Source organism: Cucurbita moschata, unplaced genomic scaffold (assembly GCF_002738365.1).
Source record: "Cucurbita moschata cultivar Rifu unplaced genomic scaffold, Cmos_1.0 Cmo_Scf00030, whole genome shotgun sequence".
NCBI classification, from domain to species: Eukaryota; Viridiplantae; Streptophyta; class Magnoliopsida; order Cucurbitales; family Cucurbitaceae; genus Cucurbita; species Cucurbita moschata.
Window position 1 is genome coordinate 84,940 of NW_019268546.1, and position 23,718 is coordinate 108,657.

At 37.7% G+C, this 23,718-nt stretch overlaps 3 protein-coding genes and 1 pseudogene across 6 annotated transcripts in view; 3 read left to right on the plus strand and 1 right to left on the minus strand.

The window, feature by feature from the left end:
* The window catches only part of LOC111464254 (splicing factor U2af large subunit A-like), a 10,316-nt gene extending 5,833 nt beyond the window's left edge, over nucleotides 1-4,483 (minus strand). The window contains exons 1-5 of one of the 3 annotated variants that reach the window (XM_023108372.1): nucleotides 4,238-4,483; nucleotides 3,817-3,973; nucleotides 2,157-3,699; nucleotides 1,926-2,063; nucleotides 121-192 (exon numbers count right to left, since the gene is read on the minus strand). In XM_023108372.1, the coding sequence (XP_022964140.1) occupies nucleotides 121-192; nucleotides 1,926-2,063; nucleotides 2,157-3,566 (1,620 nt within the window). In that variant the 5' untranslated portion in view covers nucleotides 3,567-3,699; nucleotides 3,817-3,973; nucleotides 4,238-4,483. Of the gene's footprint in view, nucleotides 1-120; nucleotides 193-1,925; nucleotides 2,064-2,156; nucleotides 3,700-3,786; nucleotides 3,974-4,237 lie in introns of all 3 variants that reach the window. The other 2 variants (XM_023108371.1, XM_023108373.1) reach the window with 2 other exon arrangements.
* A 4,707-nt stretch (nucleotides 4,484-9,190) lies between these two features.
* Nucleotides 9,191-17,064, plus strand: LOC111464547 (protein NRT1/ PTR FAMILY 5.2-like). 2 transcript variants are annotated; one of them, XM_023108789.1, is made up of 6 exons: nucleotides 9,191-9,362; nucleotides 14,268-14,346; nucleotides 14,570-14,787; nucleotides 14,927-15,492; nucleotides 15,648-16,194; nucleotides 16,732-17,064. In XM_023108789.1, the coding sequence occupies exons 1-6, from the start codon at nucleotides 9,324-9,326 to the stop codon at nucleotides 17,056-17,058; spliced, it is 1,776 nt and encodes a 591-aa protein (XP_022964557.1). In that variant the 5' UTR covers nucleotides 9,191-9,323; the 3' UTR covers nucleotides 17,059-17,064. The 2 variants fall into 2 exon arrangements, with proteins under 2 accessions (XP_022964557.1, XP_022964556.1); XM_023108788.1 differs by lacking the exons at nucleotides 14,268-14,346; nucleotides 14,570-14,787; nucleotides 14,927-15,492; nucleotides 15,648-16,194; nucleotides 16,732-17,064 and adding exons at nucleotides 9,996-10,213; nucleotides 11,914-12,479; nucleotides 12,630-13,176; nucleotides 13,253-13,720 and having other exon boundaries at nucleotides 9,242-9,441.
* Nucleotides 17,065-18,915: 1,851 nt separating this feature from the next.
* LOC111464200 (protein NRT1/ PTR FAMILY 5.2-like) lies at nucleotides 18,916-21,665 on the plus strand. The gene is made up of 5 exons (XM_023108295.1): nucleotides 18,916-19,033; nucleotides 19,258-19,475; nucleotides 20,053-20,618; nucleotides 20,740-21,286; nucleotides 21,357-21,665. Exons 1-5 carry the CDS (start codon nucleotides 18,916-18,918, stop codon nucleotides 21,663-21,665), a joined length of 1,758 nt encoding a protein of 585 aa, XP_022964063.1.
* An 836-nt stretch (nucleotides 21,666-22,501) lies between these two features.
* Nucleotides 22,502-23,534, plus strand: LOC111464201 (annotated as a pseudogene).
* The last annotated feature ends 184 nt before the right edge of the window (nucleotides 23,535-23,718 follow it).

Genomic DNA, 23,718 nt, shown 5'->3' on the forward strand with positions numbered 1-23,718 from the left:
CCCCCCCCCCCCCCCCCCCCACACACACACACACACAAAAAAAACCCTAAAAGCTAGACTTCACTCCCTCATCAAGCAATAGTATCATTCTACTACAGTGTCAATAATTCAAATACGTACCTTATTTGGTGAGTCCTCAACAACATCACTGATTTTATTTACTACTGCCACTGACTTTTCCAGGTCACCAGTCTGCATGAAAATAGCAACTGTCTGAAAACCTGCTACATGATAGTAACCACAATAGACCTCAGAAACTGAAATAACATGGTTGAAGAAACATATTCTATATACGGCCAAGAAAACATGAGCAAAATTTACAAAGCTGAGATACTAATTTGCGTGGGAGAAAAAAAGGAAAAAGAAAAACAGGTTTCACAAGGGGACAAAAGGGGTGTTGAGTGATAACCTCAAACCTGCTACTGAATCCCTCAAACATAAAATACAGACATGCAATGACAAGAATACGGATGTTTGCATCTAAATATCGCATAAGAATTTCAACTAATCATTCCATAGTTGGGCATTTTTTGTCAAATGGCTCTACATAAACAAAATATAATTTCTCACCCTCAAGATCAGTCCTTGAGTTACATGTTTCTGGTTTAATAAGGTATCAATTGCAAGAGTTCTTATTCCAGTTTGTATGTCTTGATTTTAAGTTCTCAATAGCCGGAGCCTGAATATCTACCGCTTTGAACCTTACTAATAGGGACGTGCACACTGATTTACATGCAAATGTTCAGGGTTTTTCTTATAAAATCATTAGGTACCACACATCTTCCCTCATAATCACTTAGAGCCCTCCTCAATTCATAGGTCCTCCCAAGCATATCCTTTCTTGTAGGAACATCCAAAATTGATCCATGCGCTTGGTGAGATCCCCTAGTTCAATAGTGATACCACTAGAAAGTCAACAATCCGTACATTCTCCTTCTCAAGATTTAGGGAAATGCCTTCTAACCATTGACAGACTCCACAACTTGATTCTCCTTAAGTTTATAAAGACATGAAATTCCATCTTCAACTAACATTTCTCAACCAATCTCATACACTTGTGAACTCACCCCTTGAACGGAAGACTCGATTAAATATAAGGCATCCGACTTCCTTCTAACCAAAATTCTAAAGAACATAGAAAGAGAGGACAACCCAGAACTAGTTTTTTGTCCCAGAAAAGAGGATGCAAAATGGCTTCCATTGTCATGCCATGACAATCCTTCATGGGTGCAACTACTATACCCAAGAACTAGCACAAACATAACAAATTCTTCAAAAGCCGCATTCCTCCACTTATGCAACCTTCTCTACCCTTTCCACCACTGCATCCAAACATTGTTTCAATGGGACCATCTCCAACTCGCATAACTAAACATAGCATAGACCATTTCCAACACTACAAGTCATTCTAGCATCCACATTTTACACCTACTAAACTAAAATATGTATCCCCATGATTGAGAACTTACTTAAATAGGAAATTCTCGTATTTTTTTCTAGCCAATTTTCTAGAGAACAGGAAGGAAAAAGCTACCACAAACCTCCCTTGTTCGAGAAAAAGATGTAAGACAATTTCATCTAAATCCAGAATTACAGGCACAACATACTTTCAAATCAAAAGAAGACAAATTGTAAACAAAAACATAACTAGCACAGCATACTTTCAGATAAAAAGAAAACGAATTGTAAACAAAAACATAACTAAATTCAATAAAAAAATAAAATGCAGTCATGAAAGATGAAAAATGGTCTCCAACAATAAGAAGATAGTCATGCGGAGGGCCCATATCCCAGGAAACCACAGCTTAACAATTCTAGGTTTGCCTTACAACTAGACCACTCGTGCAATCAATGAAAATTGTATAATATCTTGAGAGTATCATAGAGAATGGAGATGGTAAAAAATTCTGGATGTTTATTCTTACTACAAGCTCGACATAATCCTTTGGTCGCCGAATCCTTAGAATGGAACCAGAGAAGTCACTTCCATCAAATGAAAGTGCTGCTGAAGCATCCTCAGGCGTAAGAAATTCAACAAGAGCTTGCCCCCTATCTTTGTGTATCTGCACAAGTGGTGTTATGCACCAAAACTCACATCAGACAACATCATAACAAAATAGCTACACACGTTAGAAACATGGAATAAAAGCACTTACAATACAACTAATACATGGCTGGGTTCCTTCAATGTGATTAACACCTGAAGATGTAAGAAAACCATTCAGGCAATCAATAATTGCTTTCTCAGATGGAGAATGTGGTAAGTTTTCAATATAAAGCCTCCTCATTGGCCGGGTTGCCTGTGTCAGCTGAATTGAATCAATAGAAGCATTTGTCTTCGTTGCTAGATTATTTGAAGAAACCCCTGATAAAGATTTCCCCATGGCTAGAGAAAAGAGAGCACCACCAGATGGATCATTACTAATGCCTGAGGAGACTGTAGGATTTGACGGCTGAAAGTTGGAAGTAACTGAACCAGAAAATAATCCAACCGTTTCTGCTGGAAGAAGATCCAACCCTTCATTTTTCTTCTCTGGTGATCGAACAGGTGGAGTCTTGACAGCAGATTCAGTTCTTCTCTTTCTAGGTGAATAGCCACCAAGCCCACTTCTTGTTGACCCAGAATGCCGCCTGTATTGGCTACTGGAACTGTTGGTGAAATCCCCTATTCTATCACTATCAGAATGCCATCTTCCAGACTTCTTTACATGAGAATCTAATGGCAACTCCTTCTGCCTGGCTAATTTAGTGGAGGACTTGGGTGGCCTTGGAGAAAGTGAACCAGATTTTTTATGTTTACTTTGATGATCTAGGCTTCTTTTTCGTCTTTTTTTCAATCTAGAATCTTCATGATGTGAACTTAACGATATTTTAGCTTCCTTTCTTTCTTTACTTTCTAGGTCATGATGTTTACCATGATCATGTTTCTTTGTAATGTGCCTGTCTCTGTTCCTGTCATCATCACCATGTTGATATTTTCTCTTACTTTCTCTTTCAGATTTCCCCTTACCACGATCTTCACGCCTATCCTTGCCAGCTGCATCTCTTGAACGCCTCTTTCCAGTTTCATTTTCAATGTCAATCCTTGATCGCTCATCATTTTTTCCCCAACCAAGGTTTTCCTGGCCATACTTTTGTCTTTTATCCTTTCCATTTGTGTCACGCTTCAGCTTACCTATCAGTGTCAATCCAGATTCATAGTTATTTCTGTCACTCCTGATCACCATATTGTCCTTCAACAACGTCTCCTCTTTTTTCCTTCTTGAGCTAATCTTGGCTGATTCCTCCAATGGGAGATTTTGCAGATCAAGAGAAGAACCTCTACTGTGACGGAAATGCCTTTCCGATTCAAGATTGGCAGTAATGTGCTTATCTATGCTTTCCCTTCTTGAATGGCTACCCGTGTCACCCCCATCATTAGCAGCTGACTCTTTATTCTTCCTTCTAAGCATAATATCTTCAAAGCTGAATGGCCTAGTCCGAGCTGCACTTTCGTCATTAGAGTTGTACAGGCTCTGTTTAGCACTGGTTCTACTGTATTGTTTTGAGCAGCTATATGTGCTCATCGGCCCCCACTTAAAAAGAGGATATAATGAAACAATTAATGCTCAAACAAAGTCCACATTGACCAGGTACAGGAGACCAAGAAGCGGTCAAGGTGGATAGCCTCAGTGCTAGGTACTTGCACATTCAAAAATCCTACGACCCAATAAATACTCATGTTAAGAATAAACCTAAAGAAAACGCCAATACAAAAACCACACCTCGCAAAAATCAAAACTTAACCCCGCAAGCTACAATGCAGACAAAATTTACTTGAAGACGACGGTTTACAACGAGCCTCTCATTTTTCCCACTTCGTAATCGCTCATTACTCAAGTTGACAACTAGAAGACACAACCCATAGATTGAACCATGCGTCCTTCGACCACTCAAAGAAGAATTACGCCATCTTTTTTCCTACTTAACTATCCTGCAGAAACCAAAACCTCCAATTAGCCTAGTCAGACAAGAAACGAATCACGTAAAAACCACTTACATGAAAGGAAATAAACGACTAATCTCCCATCCAATCCCATTCTCCATAATTTCTCGAGCTCGAAACAAGAACAGTATTAACTAAATCAAACCAAAACCATCGATAGCTCGGGAGGATTAAGTGAGAACAGCAGCAAGCAACACAAGAATCCAGGAGAAAAAAAAAAAACAATCAGAGAGAAAGATGTAGCAGTGTTACCTTAGATAGAAGGCGGGAATGAAAGTAGAAATGCGAAAGCGGCGATGGCGAAGGGACAGATCTCAGTTGCAGCTTCTGAGGCAATCTCGAAAGAGAACGCGGGAAGGAGAAGGAGAAAAAACCTAAATTCAGGGTTTGGTTTGGTGTGGGAAAGAAAATTGAGGGTTTTTTTGTCTGCAATTTCAGTGCGCAGTCACTCGCCGTCGTGGAACGATCTCTCCCTCCCCAACTCACCCGCCGCGTGGATCGTTTAAATCAATTATCCATACAATTTTCTTTTACTATTACAAATTTTAAATTATAATTTATAGCTTATATATTATTTCAATTTTAATTTAGGTTAATTTTACCAATCATTCATAAATTATTTTTATCCCCCAAAATTTTTAATTAATTTTAGTTTATGTGTCTAAAATCTTATTTTTTAATAATATTTTTTAAAAAATTTAAAAATTTAAAAATACATTCATTTTTGGATAGAAAATATAAATAATTTGTTTCAAAAATACCCTTTTAAGACTTGAACTTTTTATGTTTCAAAAGTACTCAATTAAAAAAAATATATTAATAATTTTCAATTCTTAAAAAGGAAAAAAAAATACCCACAAAATTTTAATACTAGGACCTAAAAAAATTAAAATGAATTATGGTCTATTTATTGACATCTCATAGATTATTTGCAGACGTTTTAATATTAATTTGAAAAATTGATGAGTATTTTTGAGATGTGATATTAATTATAGTCGACTAAATTAAAATTTCTCGTGTAAAATTCGTAAGTCAAGTTTTTTCTAAATAAAATAAATAAATAAATAACGAACCATATTTATTAATATTTAAGAAAAAAAAATGTAATATTTGGACACCCTGTTTTTCTCTTCCTGAAATAAAATTATTAGAAAACAAAAAATATTGGGCCTTATTGGGCTTAGGAGAGTGTGAGCCATGAATGACTTAGTTGGGCTTACAAACCAGAAATATTGGGCCCGATAAATACTTTTGGAAACGTGGGCTTGAGGCCCAATAACAGTAAACCTAGTAACCCAATGTCAGAATTTGTCATGAATGACTTATCTAGGACAAATGGTTTTTTTTTTTAAAGATTTATTGTAATTTTAAATATAACTTGCAAATATAGTATTTTAAATTAATTAACACATTATTTTTTATTTTTTATATTATATTTTCTTGTAATTCTTTTAGTTGTGCATTCATGGTATGAACTTAAATACATTTATTAGCTGTAATTTAATTTTTCTAAAAAATTCAATAATACCCCTGTAATTTGTCACAGATAAATCTATTATAGCTAGATATCCAGTAAATGACAAGAGAATCTCGACAAGAATGCAATTAAAAAATTTATAATCTACCATAGCAAAATTGATTAGGTTCGTGCATAAGACTTCCAGGCTTCCAGATTACCTAAAGAGAGCATTAAAATTTAAATAGTATCAAAGTCAAACATCGTACGATGTGCCAACGAGGACGCTGGGCCCTGAAGGTGGGTAGATTGTGAGATCTCACATCGGTTGGAGAGAAGAATGAGTGTCAGCTAGAACGTTGGGCCTTGAAAGGATTGTGAGATCCCACATTGATTGGAGAGGGGAACGAGCGTTAATGAGAACACTAGACTCAAAAGGGGGGTGAATTGTGAGATCTCACATCGGTTCGGGAGGAGAACGAAACATTTTTTATAAGGGTATAGAAACCTCTCTCTAGTAGACGCGTTTTAAAACTCTGGAGGGAAAGTCCGAAAGGGAAAAGCACAAAGATGGCAATATCTGAAATGACTCAAGTATGTTTTCTTAACCAATCATGACCTCCAGACCACCGTCCGAAATGTTCCGAGTGGCTCGTGTTTCAAAAACCCATATTTGATGGAAGATTCCTTTTGACTAACCAAAAAAAAAAGAAGGGAGAAGAAAATTGAAAGAGTGGAGCCAATAAGTGTCAATTGCTTCCCTAAAAAAGGTTCCAATAACAAAGGTGGTAGGGAGTTGTCAAAGGTGATGGAGACTTGAAGAAATTTTTGGTTGAAACCCTAAATGATTACGACTCCATATTATGCGGTTCCCAACCTTTCACTTCTAAACATTCAATTTGCCCTTTTCTTTATTTGTCCTTTCTTTTCCCTTTCTAGATTGCTTTAAAGTTGGTTGGTTCTTTTAAACTCATCGGGTCGATTGCTCGTTAGCCACCTTTGTTAAAGCTTTGAATAACTGATCTACTATTTAGTAGTTCATTCATTGTGATATATTTTTGTATCGTGGTTGGCTTAGACCTGATCTACTAGCAGTGAGTTTGAACGGTTACAAATGGTATCAGAGCCAGTTACCGAACGGTGTGAGGGCACTAGTCGGAGAGGCTAGACCCTATTTTCCTTTCGGGCACTAACATTCATTATAAGCGTGCCGACTATTTCCCGTGTACTATAGAAGTTGAAAAGCTCCAAACTTTCAATTAATAGTCCATCCCATCGAAATTGTTGAAACTTTGGTGGCTGATATCCACTCGACATTCTTAGGCTGTGAATCCTCCTAATATATGGCTTGAATTACAAAATAAAGTTATGAACAGGTTTTTCATATTACTCTCTTAAAGAATTCATGATTATTTCTTGGAGCTATTGGACAAACAACGAACCAATTAAAGTTGAATATAATAAGGGTTTGGCTCGATTCAGCAACATCTAACTTTCAACCTGATTCTCGAAAGATACAATTTAATAGTCTCTTTCTTCCATTATCTTTAGCATCACGTTGAGTTTTTTTTTTTCTTCTTTTTTTTTAAGCTTTCCTTCACGATGCTTGCATCAATCGTCGTAATGGACATTGTCAAACCCTAAATTTTCCACAATGAAATTCACCATGACAAACGCTCCAGTTTCGAATTTCTTCAAAGCGTTTAATGTAGGCTTTGATCTAAGGGGCTTGCAAACTTGTTCTCGAGCAAAAAAACATCTCAAAACATAACGTCCTATGATCATTAGAAAGATTCGTCCCGTTCTAATCTTCTCCATAAACATATATATATATATAGTTATAAATTATTGGTTAAAAAATGCATTAAACACATTTTTAAAAAAATTTGACAAAAAAAAGGCACAAAAAAAGTCTTATGTGCTATGAAAGGGCGGGATGGAGTGAGGGTAGTGTGGTGTGGAGCCCATTTAGGCAGCCCAATGGCCGCGCTGGCCCCGCCTTCGTCCGGTACAGCTGCATGCGCCTCTGACTTTTCAATACTTTAATTTTTGGTCCTACAGATCAAATATCTGCCCATCCTCTCACCTTTGAATATGTTTTAGTGCTCGTACTTTCAATTTTAGTTAATTTCGTTCATATAATTATAAGTCATTTTCAAAATTCGAAGTCAATATTTGAGAAATTCAAAAAATAAAATTTAAATTTGTTTCGGGTTTTGAAGTTTAGATAAGAAGTTTAACGTTTGGCCAGAAAAATTAAAAACAAGAGCGAAGAAACGGTATAAATGGTATACAAACGAGCACGATTTTTTAAATACAAGAAAGTAAAAATGATATCGTTATGAAACTGACATCAATAATCCTTTGTTCGATACTTGAGGATTTACCAATTTATTGGCTAATAGCATGACTCTGATACCATGTTAGACGAACACGACTCTCCACAATAGTATGATATTGTCTACTTTGAGTATTAGCTCTCATGTCTTTGCTTTGAGCTTTCCAAAATGCCTCGTACCAATGGAGAGAGTATTCTTTGATTATAAACTCATGATCATTCCCTAAATTAGCGGATGTGTGACTTTCATCATCTAACAGAAGTCATGGATATAAACATGTGACCTTCTAAGTCAAGTGCACGTAGAAAATAGCTTTTAAATTTATTTTAACTTGTTCATGTAGTACAAAAATTTGTTCGTACATGTAGTTATCTCTACTCGAAGGCATATGGGTATCTCAGATCCGAAGATCAAGTTCATTCATGTATATAGATATCTCGGACTCATAAATCAAGTTTGTTCATGCATATGAGTATCTTGGACTCGAAGGTCAAGTTCGTTCATGCGTATGGGTATCTCGGACTCAAAGATCAAAGTAATTAACCTAACTTTTATCTTTGTTCATGCTTTGAGAAACGTCCAGTCCCAAACAATCGAATCTTTCCTTGGAATACCCACTTGGAATGGACAATATTTAAACAAAAAAGAACCAACCACTTCAAGTTTTGATATTATCCAAAACAAATACCTTTTTTTTCTAAGTAGAGGAAAGGAGAGAAGGATCACTATCAAGTTATCAAGTTCTTAAATATTGTGAGCTCGGAAATCTCTTTTTAGTAGACGAGTTTTAAAACTGTGAGGCTGATAGCGATATGTAACGTGCCAAAACGGACAATATCTGCTAGTGGTGGATGTGGGTCGTTACATTGAGCCTCCAAGGAAGTAGATTGTGAGATCCCACATCGTTTGAAGAGAGGAACAAAGATTCCTTATAAACCTCTTGATAGATGCGTTTTAAAATTTAAGAGATACGTAATGAACCAAAGCAGACAATAACTAATGGGTTTAAGGTGTTACTCATACCACACTCATTTCTCAATATTTGCTTCCTTTTGTCGCTTCGTCTTCTACAAACTTTGATTCTTCCTCACTGGTAGACAATCTCGTCTTTTAATTCACGTGTTTTTCAAATTGGGTTTCTTCCAGAAAAACGACTCTCTTTCTAGGTTGGTTTTTTAAATGAATTTGTTTTCACCAAAAAAAGAAAAAAGAAAAAATAAATACCCATCTTCAAGCTTCTCTCATTTTACTCCCTTTCATATACATACACATAGTAACTTACTTTCTTAGGTTTTATAGCAAAGGCAGAGCTTGGGTAGGTGAAAGGTCAAAAGGGTCATTTAACAAAGATTTTAATAAGAGAAATTAATTAATATACAAAAAGGAAAATAACAAAACAAAACAGTAAATGTCTGTTCTTTTTCTCTCCATTTTGGTTCCCACTTGTTTGATTGTCTATAAATGCAAATTTGGGGTATGAATTGAGTATGTGTGTAGCACAGCACAGCACCATAAGAGGCTCACAATTAGAAGACAGACAACCATGGCTGTCGAACAAGGCCTTGCCGATGACTACACACAGGATGGGACTGTGGATCTCAAGGGCAACCCTGTTCGTCGCTCCCAGAGGGGTGGCTGGCGAGCTTGCTCCTTCGTCGTTGGTACTTCTCTCCTTTACTCAAACGTTTCTCTCGATTCTCCCTTTCGTGTTAGAACTTAGGTGCCAATATAGAAATTTACGCTACCAATCTTGAAGTGCGATGTTGTTCATTATGTTTTAGATCGTCGTACAGTTATATAGCATGAATTTAAACTCGGGTTTCGATTAAAATCTCTCCCTAACAAACGTGTTTTAAAAATTTGGAAAAAAACACCAAAAAAATTAACTACGAGCAGTCGGTTTGGGTCATTACACTTCCTTTTGGTGGAGTATCTTATCTACTCATGATGGTTGGTTCATATTTCACATCGAACCAATATCTTTTTTTCTCTTTCATGAATTATGTAGCTAGACAAACACTAGAGGCTTTAGTTCAGCACGTCACATGACAAACCTAGCTCGGTCTAAAAGTCGGCTAAAGTTGAAATGCTTTTTGGAGTTAGATAGGACACATGGTAGTAGTGTAAACATATTCTCATAGTACTAAAATTTTTCGTTTTTTTAGTATTTTAAGTTCGATTTTTAAGAAACAGAAACATGGGTTTTGTTACACAGTATATGAAGTATTTGAAAGGATGGCGTTTTATGGGATATCTTCGAATTTATTGATATATTTGACGACTAGACTCGGCCAAGGCACTGTTACAGCATCCAACAATGTCACGAATTGGGTTGGGGCTGTTTGGATGACTCCTATCTTGGGTGCTTATGTTGCTGATGCCTATCTCGGTCGCTTCTGGACCTTCATCATCGCCTCAATTATCTACTTATCAGTAAGTCATCTCTTTCCCGTTATTTTCTTTCTAAAATATTAGAACCAACAAACGAGAGCTAACTGAATGACTCGATTCATCAAGAACAACAATCTCAAGCTTCCAAACCATCAATTAAGAACATTAATATCATGTTAAAAGAAAAAGATAAGAACAAGTTATATTCGTTCGTACGAAATATCAATTTTTAAATGGACCATAATGCAAATAAAAATAAAATAGTCTTAAGAGAATCACAAGCCTAGGGAAACTTATTAATTATTAAACTTTTTAAAATTTAAAAATTGAGGTTGAATTATTGAATATTGGATTATGTGAAATATCTACGGTCGTGATTGCTTTTTCTATTATTTATTTATTTATTGGAATTCGGACACCACCGATAATAAGGAACCAATAATTTAGTCACAAATGTTGACTATGAATCTTGTCTTGTTCCTCAATTTTTTACTAAAATGTTTTATTCAATCACTCTCACTTTTGACTAACATGAGCTATCAATATAAGTTAAAATATATATTTAATTTAAAAATTAAAGATTCGAATCTTTTCTTTCCGATATTATTTTACTGAAAATAAATAGAGGTGTTTGTGGGTTGAGTTCGATCGAGTTTGAACATTTTTTAGACTCGACCCAATTGTTTGCATAGTAAAATTTTTAACCAGATTGGTTCGGATTATTTTAATTTATTACAAAATTAAATAAATATATACATATAGAATTGTATAAGCGTGCATAATATAAAATTAATTGAACTTAATCTAATTTTAGAGATTCCCACGAACAATTAATTAAACTCAACTCAATTCAAATAAATTCGTAAGTCATTCCAAACGGTACGAATCAGATTTGATTTATTAGATTTTTCGAGTCATTAAATTTTTTAAGCACTCGAGAAACTTTTTAATTAATTTATTTATTTATAATTTAATAATATTTGGTCCATCATCTTGTTTGTGCACTTTTCAAGCTTATAATTGGCCTAAAAAATCAACCTTTAGCTTTTGGGATTAAAGAGACTTAAAATTAAGAGTTTTAAGAATCTTTTGGAATCTAATTTTTTTATTTTAACCAACTTGTTTGAAAATTTTACCTTTTCCCAATCTTTTCAACTAACTTTTTAATAGTTTAAGATATTTATATTTTTTTAGAACTAATTTTTAATAATATATGTTATTAATAGATATATATATATATATATATATATATATATATATATATATATAATATTTAGGGTAAATTAATAAAAATACTTAAATTTGTATGTTTAAAAAATAATATCTTTAATATTCTAATTTAAAAACAAACCTTTAGTTTTGGATGAAATAATTATTACTTTATGTTATTAATACTCTTAATTTTTTTTAAAAAAAGTAATTTTTAAATTAATTTTTTTTAATTTAAGGATATTTTAAAAATAAATTAGTTTTAAACCAAAACTAGCTATAAAACTATTTTTCAACTTTTTAGATTTAAGAGTATAATTATTGAATGAAAGCTAAAAAAACATATTTTTTTAGATAATGGGAGTATTTATATTAATTTATTTTAAATATTTGGATTAAAAAATAATATTGAAGTAAACACTGTTTTTTTCTTTGTAAAAAAGAAAATAATATGTTTTTTTTTTTTTTTTATAAATTTTATTATTGTTTTCCCTCTTACAACATGTTGGAATACTAACGTTGTTAACACACAGGGCATGTCCCTTCTTACAATGGCTGTCTCCCTTCCAACCTTAAGGCCGCCATCGTGCGACCAGCCGAACTCCGGCCACTGCCAGAAGGCCTCCACGCTGCAGCTTGCCGTCTACTTTGGTGCACTCTACATCTTGGCAGTCGGCACGGGCGGCACGAAGCCAAACATCTCGACGATCGGGGCGGACCAGTTCGACGACTTCCACCCGAAGGAGAAGAAGCAAAAGCTATCATTTTTCAACTGGTGGATGTTCAGCATTTTCTTTGGCACTCTTTTTGCCAACATAATTCTTGTTTACATTCAAGACAACATTGGGTGGACCCTTGGTTATGGCCTTCCAACTATTGGCCTTGCCGTTTCTATTGGTATTTTTTTCGTCGGAATTCCCTTCTACCGCCACAAGGTTCCCGCCGGAAGCCCCTTTACTCGGATGGCTAAGGTTATTGTCGCCGCCATCAACAACCGGAAACTGCCGCTGCCGAGGGACGCTAAGGAACTCTATGAGTGGAACTTTGAAGAGTACACCAAGAAGAAGAAGTTTAGGATGGAGGCCACTCCTACTTTGAGGTATGTTGGAATGTGACCCACGATCGAAATATATCGAAACAAGTAAAAGAAAACACTAACCATTCTCATAAAGTTACGGTATAAGTTAAGTTACTTGTTCTATTAGAATTACTTTATTAGCTCACGGTCTCTTCTTTTGTTCTCCCTTAGCTTACTCAACAAAGCTTCGATCCAAACGGGTTCAACCGATCCATGGCGGCTCTGCACAGTAACCGAAGTGGAAGAAACAAAGCAAATGATTCGAATGATCCCAATTCTATTCGCAACCTTTGTCCCAAGCATCATGTTGGCTCAAGTCAATACTCTGTTCATAAAACAGGGCACTACTCTGGATCGAAAAGTCGGCAACTTTAAAATCCCACCGGCGAGCTTGAGCGCCTTCGTCACCGCTACACTGCTCGTCAGCGTCGTAATTTACGACCGATTCTTCGTCAAGATCATGAGAAAAATCACCAAGAATCCAAGAGGGATCACTCTACTACAACGGATGGGAACTGGGATTGTCCTCCATACCTTGATCATGGTTGTCAGCTGTCTAGTTGAGCGGCGGCGATTGGCGGCGGCGAGAGAGCACGGTGTTGTTGAGAGTGGCAGAGAAGTTCCGTTGAGTATCTTCATCTTGCTGCCACAGTTTATTCTCATGGGGGTTGCCGATGCCTTCATGGAGGTCTCCAAAATTGAATTCTTCTACGATCAAGTAAGTCTCGTTTAATCCATTTAGTCATAACTCAATCGTTATAAATTTAATCATTTATCCACATTCTTAACATCAGGCACCAGAGAGTATGAAGAGTCTCGGGACATCATACTCAACGACAGCAATCGGGACCGGTAATTTCCTCAGTAGCTTCCTTCTAGCAACAGTTTCCGACATCACAAGCCGCAATGGGCGAAAGGGGTGGATCCTCAACAACCTAAACGCATCCCATCTCGACTACTACTACGCCTTCTTCGCCATTCTCAACTGCTTAAACTTCATCTTCTTCCTCTTCGTTTCAAGGTATTACGTATACAAAGCCGAAGTTTCAGACTCCATAAAATTACTCTCCGAAGAACTGAAAGAGAAGGCTCCATCAAAAGAATCAAACAACCCATATTAACATCTTCAATGAACTTTAGAGACTTTCGCCATCGAAGAAGCTCTAAACTTGTACTTGTTTCTTCATTTAATTTACAATCGTGCAAATAATATGATTATATAGTTTATCCACGCATAGTAAATCTAGTTTTTTAAACCAAAATGGTTAGCGGTTATTTTACTTCCATTTCGTTCTACAAACAAGAGGAACCATCGAACAAACAAAAATTGTAAATTTACTGAATCGGGTATGAAAATTATTCTCCCTCGTGCAACTAAAAAAACAAACCGTGACACGAAGAAATTTATAATTCACCCAAAATTAAAATAAAGTCAAATTCCTTTAAAAAAAATGAATTTTTAATTTTTTTTTTCCCCAACATTTTGGTTTGGATGTTTGTTTATAAATAAATTTCAATATCTTTATGAGTTTTGGCAAATATTTATAGGACGTGGTTAGGTGGGGAATGAATTTATGGGTAAGGGTCAAAATGGTAATTTAAGAAAGCTTTAATGAGGGAAGTTACAATTATCCACAAAAGGAAAGTACAAGACAAAACAGTAATTTCCTGTCTGTCTTTTTAATTTTTTATAATCTTTTTTTTTCTATAAATGCAAAATTGGGCTATGAATTTTTTATCAACTTTTGTTGTTGTGCCGCAAGAGATTTGGTGATGGCTATCGAAGGCGTTGCTGATGACTACACACAGGATGGGACTGTGGATCTCAAGGGCAACCCTGTTCGTCGCTCCAAGAGGGGTGGCTGGAAAGCTTGCTCCTTTATTATAGGTATTCCTCTCCTTTCTTTCTTTCGATCTCGATACGCTTCTCTCGATCCTCGATTTCGTGTTTTAGTTCACGTGGGTTTATAGAAATTTACACGATAAATCATGAGAAATGAGCGTAATAGTTATATAGTGTGAATTTGACTTACTTTTGGTTTATACTGTAAGTTTGAATTTGATTTGTAAGATAGTGTTGGTTAAAAAAGAAATATGGGTGTTGTGAACAGTTTATGAAGTGTTCGAAAGGATGGCGTTTTATGGGATATCTTCGAACTTAGTGATATATTTGACGGTTAGACTACAACAAGGCATTGTTACGGCGTCTAACAATGTCACAAACTGGGTTGGGGTTGTCTGGATGACTCCTGTTTTGGGTGCTTATATTGCTGACGCCTATCTAGGTCGCTTTTGGACCTTCATGGCTGCTTCGGTTGTCTACTTAATGGTACGTCCTCTCTTTTTTTTTTTTGTATTAACTTTTAAAATTTAGTTTTATTTTTAAATTTTGTGCGAATCACCGGTATTAATGAAACTTTTGAAATTGAATTATTTTAAGAATTCACACTAACATGGTTAATATACAGGGAATGTCCTTTCTAACAATGGCCGTCTCAATCCCGTCGCTAAAGCCGCCATTGTGCCCCCAACCAACCGTCGGCCACTGCGACAAGCCCTCTGCGCTGCAGCTTGGGTTCTACTTTGGTGCACTCTACATCTTAGCGGTCGGCACGGGAGGCACGAAGCCAAACATCTCGACGATCGGGGCGGACCAGTTCGACGACTTTCACCCGAAGGAGAAGCACCAAAAGATATCATTTTTCAACTGGTGGATGTTCGGAATTTTCTTTGGCGGCTTTTTTGCCAACATAATCCTTGTTTACATTCAAGAAAACATTGGGTGGACGCTTGGTTATGCCCTTCCAACTGCTGGCCTTGCCATTTCTATTGCTATTTTTATCGCCGGAACTCCATTCTACCGCCACAAGGTTCCCGCCGGAAGTCCCTTTACTCGGATGGTTAAGGTTTTTATCGCCGCCATCAAGAAGCGGAAACTGCCGCTGCCCAAGGAGGCTAAGGAGCTGTATGAGTTGGACTTGGAAGAGTACAGGAAGAAGAAGAAGTTTAGGATGGAGGCCACTCCCACCTTGAGGTAGAGAGTACTCGTCCCACATTGACTTATTTAGGGAATGATCATGCATTTATAAGTAAAAAATACATCTTGAGAAGACTAAAATAAAGTGGATAATATCATATCATTATGGAAAGTCGTGATTTTTAATAGTCTCTTCATTTGTTCTCCCTCAGCTTCCTCAACAAAGCTTCGATCCAAACTGGTTCAACCGATTCATGGCGGCTATGCACAGTAACCGAAGTGGAAGAAACAAAGCAAATGATCCGAATGATCCCAATTCTCATCGCAACCATTATCCCGAGTATCATGTTGGCTCAATCCAACACTCTTTTCATTAAACAGGGCACCACTCTGGATCGAAAAATTGGCAAGTTCAGCATCCCACCGGCGAGCTTGAATGCCTTCATCACCATTTCACTACTCATCAGCATCGTAATTTACGACCGAATCTTCGTCAAGATGATGAGGAAATTCACCAAGAACCCAAGAGGGATCACTCTGCTACAACGAATGGGAACTGGGATCGTCGTCCATGCTGTGATCATGTTTGTCAGTGCTTTGGTTGAGCGGCGGCGATTAGCGGCAGCGAGAGAGCACGGTGTTGTAGAGAGTGGCGGCCAAGTTCCGTTGAGTATCTTCATCTTGATGCCGCAGTTTATTCTCATGGGGATTGCCGATGCCTTCGTCGAGGTCACCAAGATTGAGTTCTTCTACGATCAGGTAGGTCACAAAGATCGAACAAAGGGTATGAGGTCTTTTGGGGAAGTCCAAATCAAAGCTGTTAGACGAGCAAAGCCATGAGAGCTTATGCTCAAAGTGGACAATACCATACTATTGTGGAGAGTCGTGTTCGTTTAACATGGTATCAGAGCTATGCCCTAAACTTAGTCGTGCCAATAGATTGGTAAATCCTCAAACATCGAACAAAAGACTCGAAAAGAAAAAGGAGTCAAACCTCATCGAAGGCATTAAAAAATGACTAAGACTCCAAAGGAGTCGAGCCTCGATTAAGGGGAGATGCACTTTGTTCGAGGGGAGGTGTTAGATGATGAAGGTCTCACGTCGGCTAATTTAGGGAATGATCATGGGTTTATAAACCAAGAATACTCTTTCCATTGGTATGATGTCTTTTGGGAAGCCCAAAGCAAAGCCATGAGAACCGTGATTCCTAACATCTCCTTCCACAATGATTTTGTTCGTATTTTTTTTATAGATGAGTAATTATAAATTGAATCATATTCTTAACGTTCTTAACAGGCCCCAGAGAGTATGAAGAGCATCGGGGCATCCTACTCGTCGACATCAATCGGGATCGGGAATTTCCTCAGTAGCGTACTTCTCAAAACAGTTTCCAACATCACGAGCCGCAATGGGAGAAAAGGGTGGATCCTCAACAACCTGAACGAATCCCATCTCGACTACTATTACGGCCTCTTCACCATTCTCAACTGCTTAAACTTCATCTTCTTTCTCGTCGTTTCAAAATATTATGTATACAAAGCTGAACTTTCGGACTCCATCAAATTACTCACACAAGAATTGGAGGAGAAGACACCCTCTAATGAATCAAACAACTCACATTAACATCTCAAAAAAAAAAAAAAAATTGAAGTGGTTCGTAAAAGTTCAGAAATCAATGAACTTTAGAGGCTTGCGCCATTGAAAAAGCTCGAAGCTTTTCTTTCGTCAACTTTGGAGAAATGACCCGACGTTTCTTTGATCACCTTCCACCTTCTACTTGTTTCATTTAAAACTAATATATAGTTTGTATGAGAAACACCCAATTTAATAATATCCTTCAACTTTCAAAAAGTCTATTTCTTTTTTAAGTTACCATTTAACTCAAAATTTATAATACTTATTAGTATAAATTATTATTATTATTGTGATGTCCCATATTAGTTGGGAGGAGTTATTAGTATAAATTATTATTATTATTGTGATGTCCCATATTAGTTGGGGAAGAGAACAAACCACTCTTTATAAGGGGTGTGGAAACCTTTTCCTAGCAGCAGACGCGTTTTAAAACCTTGAGGGGAAGCCCAAAGAGGACAATATCTAACATCGGTGGATCTGAGTCATTACAAATGGTATCAGAGCCAAACACCGAACGATTGTCAGCCTTCTCGCTGTTCTCCAAAGGGGACAGACACGAAGCGGTGTGCCAGTAAGGACACTGGGCCCAAAGGAGGTGGATTTGGGGGCAGTCCTACATCGATTAAAGGAAGGAAAGAGTGTCAGCGAGGATGCTGGGCCCAGGGTGTGGATTGTTGGTTGGGGGTGGATTTGGGGGCGGTCCCACATCGATTAAAGGAAGGAAAGAGTGACAGCGAGGAAGGAAGGTCCATGGGGTGGATTGTTGGTTGGGGAGAAGAACATGGTGGATTTGGGGACAGTCTCACATCGATTAAAGGAAGGAAAGAGTGTCGGCAAGGATGCTGGGTGTCACGGTCATGCTTGTCCAGGGCATGTTGCCTATGGCCGCATGCCCATGACAAGCCAAACCCTTGTCATGTCTTTTCATTCTAGTGTTTTTCCTTTTGTAATTCTAGAGACACCTCAAAAATATATGTCTAGGCCTGGCAGAACTAAAATGGCCCAGAATGTACTACAGGGGATATGACTAGTCGTCAACTTCTCCCTACCCAAGGTTATATATGCTAAGCCGTTGTTATCTTTCTCTTGCTTGCTTATATAACGTCTCTTTCTAAATCTCTCTTTCTAAAATCTCTCTCTCTCCTCGTTTTCTAAAACCTTCTTTTAAAACCGAGGCTAGAGGCTCGACCGTACGTCGCTTGGCCGTAGGCGACGCAAGAACAATTTGGCTTAACTCTCTTGTCGCTGGAAAGTGAGTGCCGCACAATCACTAGTCCGCTGCCTTCGAAAGCGCGATTGTGTCACTGGGCTCAAGGGGTGGATTGTTGGTTGGGGGAGGAGAACAAACCACCATTTATAAGGGGCGGATTGTGATGTCCCACATTGGCTGAGGGAGAACAAACCACCATTCTCACCATTTATAAGGGTGTGGAAACCATTGAGAAGGACATTGGTTGGTGGGAGAACAAACCATCATTTCTAAGGGTGTGGAAATCTTCTACTAGTAGAAGAGTTTTAAAGGGTGTGGAAATCTTCTACTAGTAGAAGAGTTTTAAAGCCTCGAGGGAATGCACGTAGAGGATAATATCTGCACTGCAGATATGGGTAGTTACAATTATTATTATATTATATTATATTTATTTATTTAAGATTTATTCATAATACGGTGTACTTGATGGAGTTGACCTAATGTTGTCAAAACCAACTTGCCAATATTTATAGGACGTGGATAGGTGGGGGTTGAGTTTACAGGGAAGGGTCAAAATGTAATTTTATGTTTTCTTAATTTTCTTTCTATAAATGAAAATTTGGGGTATGAACTGTTGTGCTCCAAGACAGACAACCATGGCTGTCGAAGAAAGCGTTGCTGATGATTACACACAGGATGGGACTGTGGATCTCAAGGGCAACCCTGTTCGTCGCTCCAAGAGGGGTGCCTGGAAAGCTTGCTCCTTTATTATCGGTATTTCTCTCCTTTCTTTCTTTCGATCTTGAAACACTTCTCTCGATCCTCGATTTCGTGTTTCAATTCACATAGGTTCATAGAAATTTACACGATAAATCATGAGAAATGAGCGTAACAGTTATACACTGTGAATTTGACTTACTTTTGGTTTATACTGTCAGTTTGAATTTGATTTGTAAGATAGTGTTCGTTAAAAAAAAAAAAATGTGTGTTGTGAACAGTGTATGAAGTGTTCGAAAGGATGGCGTTTTATGGGATATCTTCGAATTTGGAGATATATTTGACGACTAGACTACACCAAGGTATTGTTAATGCATCCAACCATGTCACAAACTGGGTTGGGGTTGTCTGGATGACTCCTGTTTTGGGTGCTTATGTTGCCGATGCCTATCTCGGTCACTTTTGGACCTTCCTTATTTCTTCTGCTGTCTACTTATTGGTACGTCCTTTATCACTTTTTTTTTTTAGTATTAACTCTTAAAACTTTAATTTTACTTTTAAATTTTGTGCATCCGTTTTGTGTTCGAATTAGAGGGTTAAAAAAAACTAAACGAAAAACCTAATCAATATAACCTAAACCAACATGCATGGTTTGAGTTGAGTTATGTTCAAACAAATAAAATTTTTGAGTTAAAATGGTTTATAATATAACAACCCACTGTTAGCCGATATTGTATATTTTGGCTTTCTCAATGTTTTTAAAACGGGTCAAACGCGTCTGCTACAAAGAAGTTTCCACACCTTTTTAAAAAGTTATTGGTTCTCCTTACCACTAATGTGAAATCTCTCAGACCTGATCTTTTAAATTAATTTAAGTTGTACCAAATCATTCTTAATTTATAATTAATTACCTCCAAACATTTTTTTATATATTTTATACTACAACCGTAAAAATATTTTTGAAGTTTAAAAAGATTTTTAAATGTGTTTTTGAAGTTTAAAAAAAAAAAAAAAAAAATTAGTATTGATGAAATTTTTGACAATGGAGTATTTTTGAAACAATGGTCAACAAACAGGGCATGTCCCTTCTAACAATGGTTGTCTCACTCCCGACGCTAAAGCCGCCATCGTGCGCCCAACCAACAGCCAGCCACTGCGACAAGCCCTCCACGGTGCAGCTTGATCTCTACTTCGGTGCACTCTACATCGTCGCGATCGGCATAGGCGGAACCAAGCCAAACATCTCGACGATCGGGGCCGGCCAGTTCGACGACTTCCACCCGAAGGAGAAGAGTCAAAAAATATCATTTTTCAACTGGTGGATGTTCGGCATTTTCTTTGGCGGCTTTTTGGCCAACATAATTCTTGTTTACATTCAAGACAACATTGGGTGGACCCTTGGTTACGGCCTTCCAACTGCTGGCCTTGCCATTGCTACTGCCATTTTTGTCGCCGGAATTCCCTTCTACCGCCACAAGGTTCCCGCCGGAAGCCCCTTTACTCGGATGGCTAAGGTTATTGTCGCCGCCATCAACAACCGGAAACTGCCGCTGCCGAGGGAGGCTAAGGAGCTGTATGAGTGGGACTTGGAAGAGTCCACGAAGAAGAAGAAGTTTAGGATGGAGCCCACTCCCACTCTGAGGTATGTTCACAAATTATTACTTCTCCAGAGTAATATGATATTGTCTACTTTGAATATAAGCTCTCGTGACTTTACTTTGAACAAATTTTCATCTGGGTTTCTTTTTTTTCTTCTCCCTCAGCTTCCTCAACAAAGCTTCAATCCAAACTGGTTCGACCCATTCATGGCGGCTCTCCACAATAACCGAAGTGGAAGAAACAAAGCAAATGATCCGAATGATACCAATTCTCTTCGCGACCTTTGTCCCAAGCATCATGTTGGCTCAAGTCAATACTCTGTTCATAAAACAGGGCACCACTCTGTATCGAAAAGTCGGCAACTTTAGCATCCCACCGGCGAGCTTGATCGCCTTCGTCAACGTTTCGTTGCTCGTCAGCGTCGTACTTTACGACCGAATCTTTGTCAAGATAATGAGAAAATTCACCAAGAATCCAAGAGGGATCACTCTACTACAGCGGATGGGAACTGGAATCGTCATCCATGCTTTGATCATGTTTGTCAGCTGTCTAGTTGAGCGGCGGCGGTTGGCGGCGGCAAGAGAGCATGGTGTTGTAGAGAGTGGCGACCAAGTTCCGTTGAGTATCTTCATCTTGCTGCCGCAGTTTATTCTCATGGGGATTGCCAATGTCTTCATGGAGGTCTCAAAGGTCGAGTTCTTCTACAATCAGGTACATCTCCTTTTATAACGGTTTTTTGTTTGTATTTTTTGATAGCTGAATTTATTCATGTTCTTAATAGGCCCCTGAGAGTATGAAGAGTCTCGGGGCATCCTACTCGTCGACATCAATCGGTGTCGGAAATTTCCTCAGTAGCGTACTTCTCAAATCAGTTTCCAACATCAGCAGCTGCCATGGCGGGAAAGGGTGGATCATCAACAACTTGAACACATCCCATCTCGACTACTACTACGCCTTCTTCGCTATTCTCAACTGCTTAAATTTTATCTTTTTTCTCGTCGTTTCGAAGTATTATGTATACAAAGCTGAACTTTCAGACTCCAAAAAATTGCTCACCGAATCATGTATTGAATCAAACAACCCACATTAGATTCCGATTTTGCTCGTGATTTGGATAAAAAGAGATCCTTAATTTATTGTATTTCTCTTATGATCAAAATGGACAAAATAATATCATTATGGAGGCTCGTGGTTCCTAACATGATATCAGAGTCATACATCATTATTGTTATAAAAAAATTATGATTAATCGTCAAAATAGAATAAACTATTTACACATCATACAATTTTCAATCTCAATAACTCGTGACTAACCATACAATAGCTCATGCAGCAGACAATTTTATAAAACAAACCCTAAGTCGTTATGACAGTAAGTTCACTTAATCCAACTGTTTTATACTCCAAAACATTCATGCGGGCATTAAAATAACTTTGATTTTATTTAGAATTAAACAATACTAAAGGTTAAACAAACTTACACCGAAGGAATATAGAGAAAATTTGTCTTTAATATTCTTTCTCCAGCTTTTCAACGGTTGAATCTCTCCATAAAAGCATGGAGAAGCCTCTTGATGGCAGGCACCTAAACGGTGAATTGACCACATTGTTAGGGAAGAGAATGAAACATTCTGTGACGACAATAGGTAAAGATAAAAGTGGACAATATCTACTAACAGTAATATCAAAGAGTTTTTTAAACTTTTTTAAACTTAAAATATTATTGAAATTTTTAAAATTTGAAAGAAATTTTCAGATTAGAGATGGTTAGGAGTAGTCCCGTCCCACATTGAATAATTTAGGAAATGATCATGCATTTATAAGTAAGAAATACATCTTGGGAAGTCTGAAGCAAAGTGGACAATATCATACCATTATGGAAAGTCGTGATTTTTAACTATCTCTTCTTTTGTTCTCCCGTTCTCCCTCAACTTCCTCAACAAAGCTTCGATAAAAAATGGTTCGACCGATTCATGGCGGCTCTGCACAGTAACCGAAGTGGAAGAAACAAAGCAAATGATCCGAATGATCCCAATTCTCATCGCAACCATTATCCCGAGTATCATGTTGGCTCAATCCAACACTCTTTTCATTAAACAGGGCACCACTCTGGATCGAAAAATTGGCAAGTTCAGCATCCCACCGACGAGTTTGAACGCCTTCATCACCATTTCGCTACTCATCAGCATCATAATTTACGACCGAATTTTCGTCAAGATGATGTGGAAATTCACCAAGAACCCAAGAGGGATCCCTCTGCTACAACGAGTGGGAACTGGGATCGTCGCCCATGCAGTGATCATGTTTGTCAGTGCTTTGGTTGAGCGGCGGCGAGTCGCCGCCAGCGAGAGAGCACGGTGTTGTAGAGAGTGGCGGCCAAGTTCCGTTGAGTATCTTCATCTTGATGCCGCAGTTTATTCTCATGGGGATTGCCGATGCCTTCGTCGAGGTCACCAAGATTGAGTTCTTCTACGATCAGGTAGGTCACAAAGATCGAACAAAGGGTATGAGGTCTTTTGGGGAAGCCCAAATCAAAGCCACAAGAACTTAGGCTCAAAGTGGCAATATAATACTATTATGGAGAGTTATGATTCCTAATATCACCTTCCACAACGATTTTGTTCGTATTTTTTTTATAGATGAGTTGTTATAAATTGAATCATATTCTTAACGTTCTTAACAGGCCCCAGAGAGTATGAAGAGCATCGGGGCATCCTACTCGTCGACATCAATCGAGATCGGGAATTTCCTCTGTAGCGTACTTCTCAAAACAGTTTCCAACATCACGAGCCGCAATGGGAGAAAAGGGTGGATCCTCAACAACCTGAACGAATCTCATCTCGACTACTACTACTACTACGGCTTCTTCACCATTCTCAACTGCTTAAACTTCATCTTCTTTCTCGTTGTTTTAAAATATTATGTATACAAAAGACTCCATCAAATTACTGGTTTGTAAAAGTTCAGAAATCGATGAACTTCAGAGGCTTTCGCCATTGAGGAAGCTCGAAGCTTTTCTTTCGATTCAACTTTGTTAGAAACGACCCAATGTTTCTTGGATCACCTTCCACCTTCTACTTGTTTCATTTAAAACTATTATATAGTTTCAGTGGACTGAAAAACACAAAATTTAATAATATTTT

Bases quoted from the DNA above. Each gene is read 5' to 3' on its own strand.
- LOC111464200 (XM_023108295.1), top strand. From the start codon at position 18,916: ATGGCTGTCGAAGAAAGCGTTGCTGATGATTACACACAGGATGGGACT. The intron at 19,034-19,257 runs GTATTTCTCTCC...TGTTGTGAACAG, and splicing joins AGCTTGCTCCTTTATTATCG to TGTATGAAGTGTTCGAAAGG. The intron at 20,619-20,739 runs GTATGTTCACAA...CTTCTCCCTCAG, and splicing joins GAGCCCACTCCCACTCTGAG to CTTCCTCAACAAAGCTTCAA.
- LOC111464547 (XM_023108789.1), top strand. From the start codon at position 9,324: ATGGCTGTCGAACAAGGCCTTGCCGATGACTACACACAG. The intron at 15,493-15,647 runs GTAGAGAGTACT...GTTCTCCCTCAG, and splicing joins GAGGCCACTCCCACCTTGAG to CTTCCTCAACAAAGCTTCGA. The intron at 16,195-16,731 runs GTAGGTCACAAA...CGTTCTTAACAG, and splicing joins TTGAGTTCTTCTACGATCAG to GCCCCAGAGAGTATGAAGAG.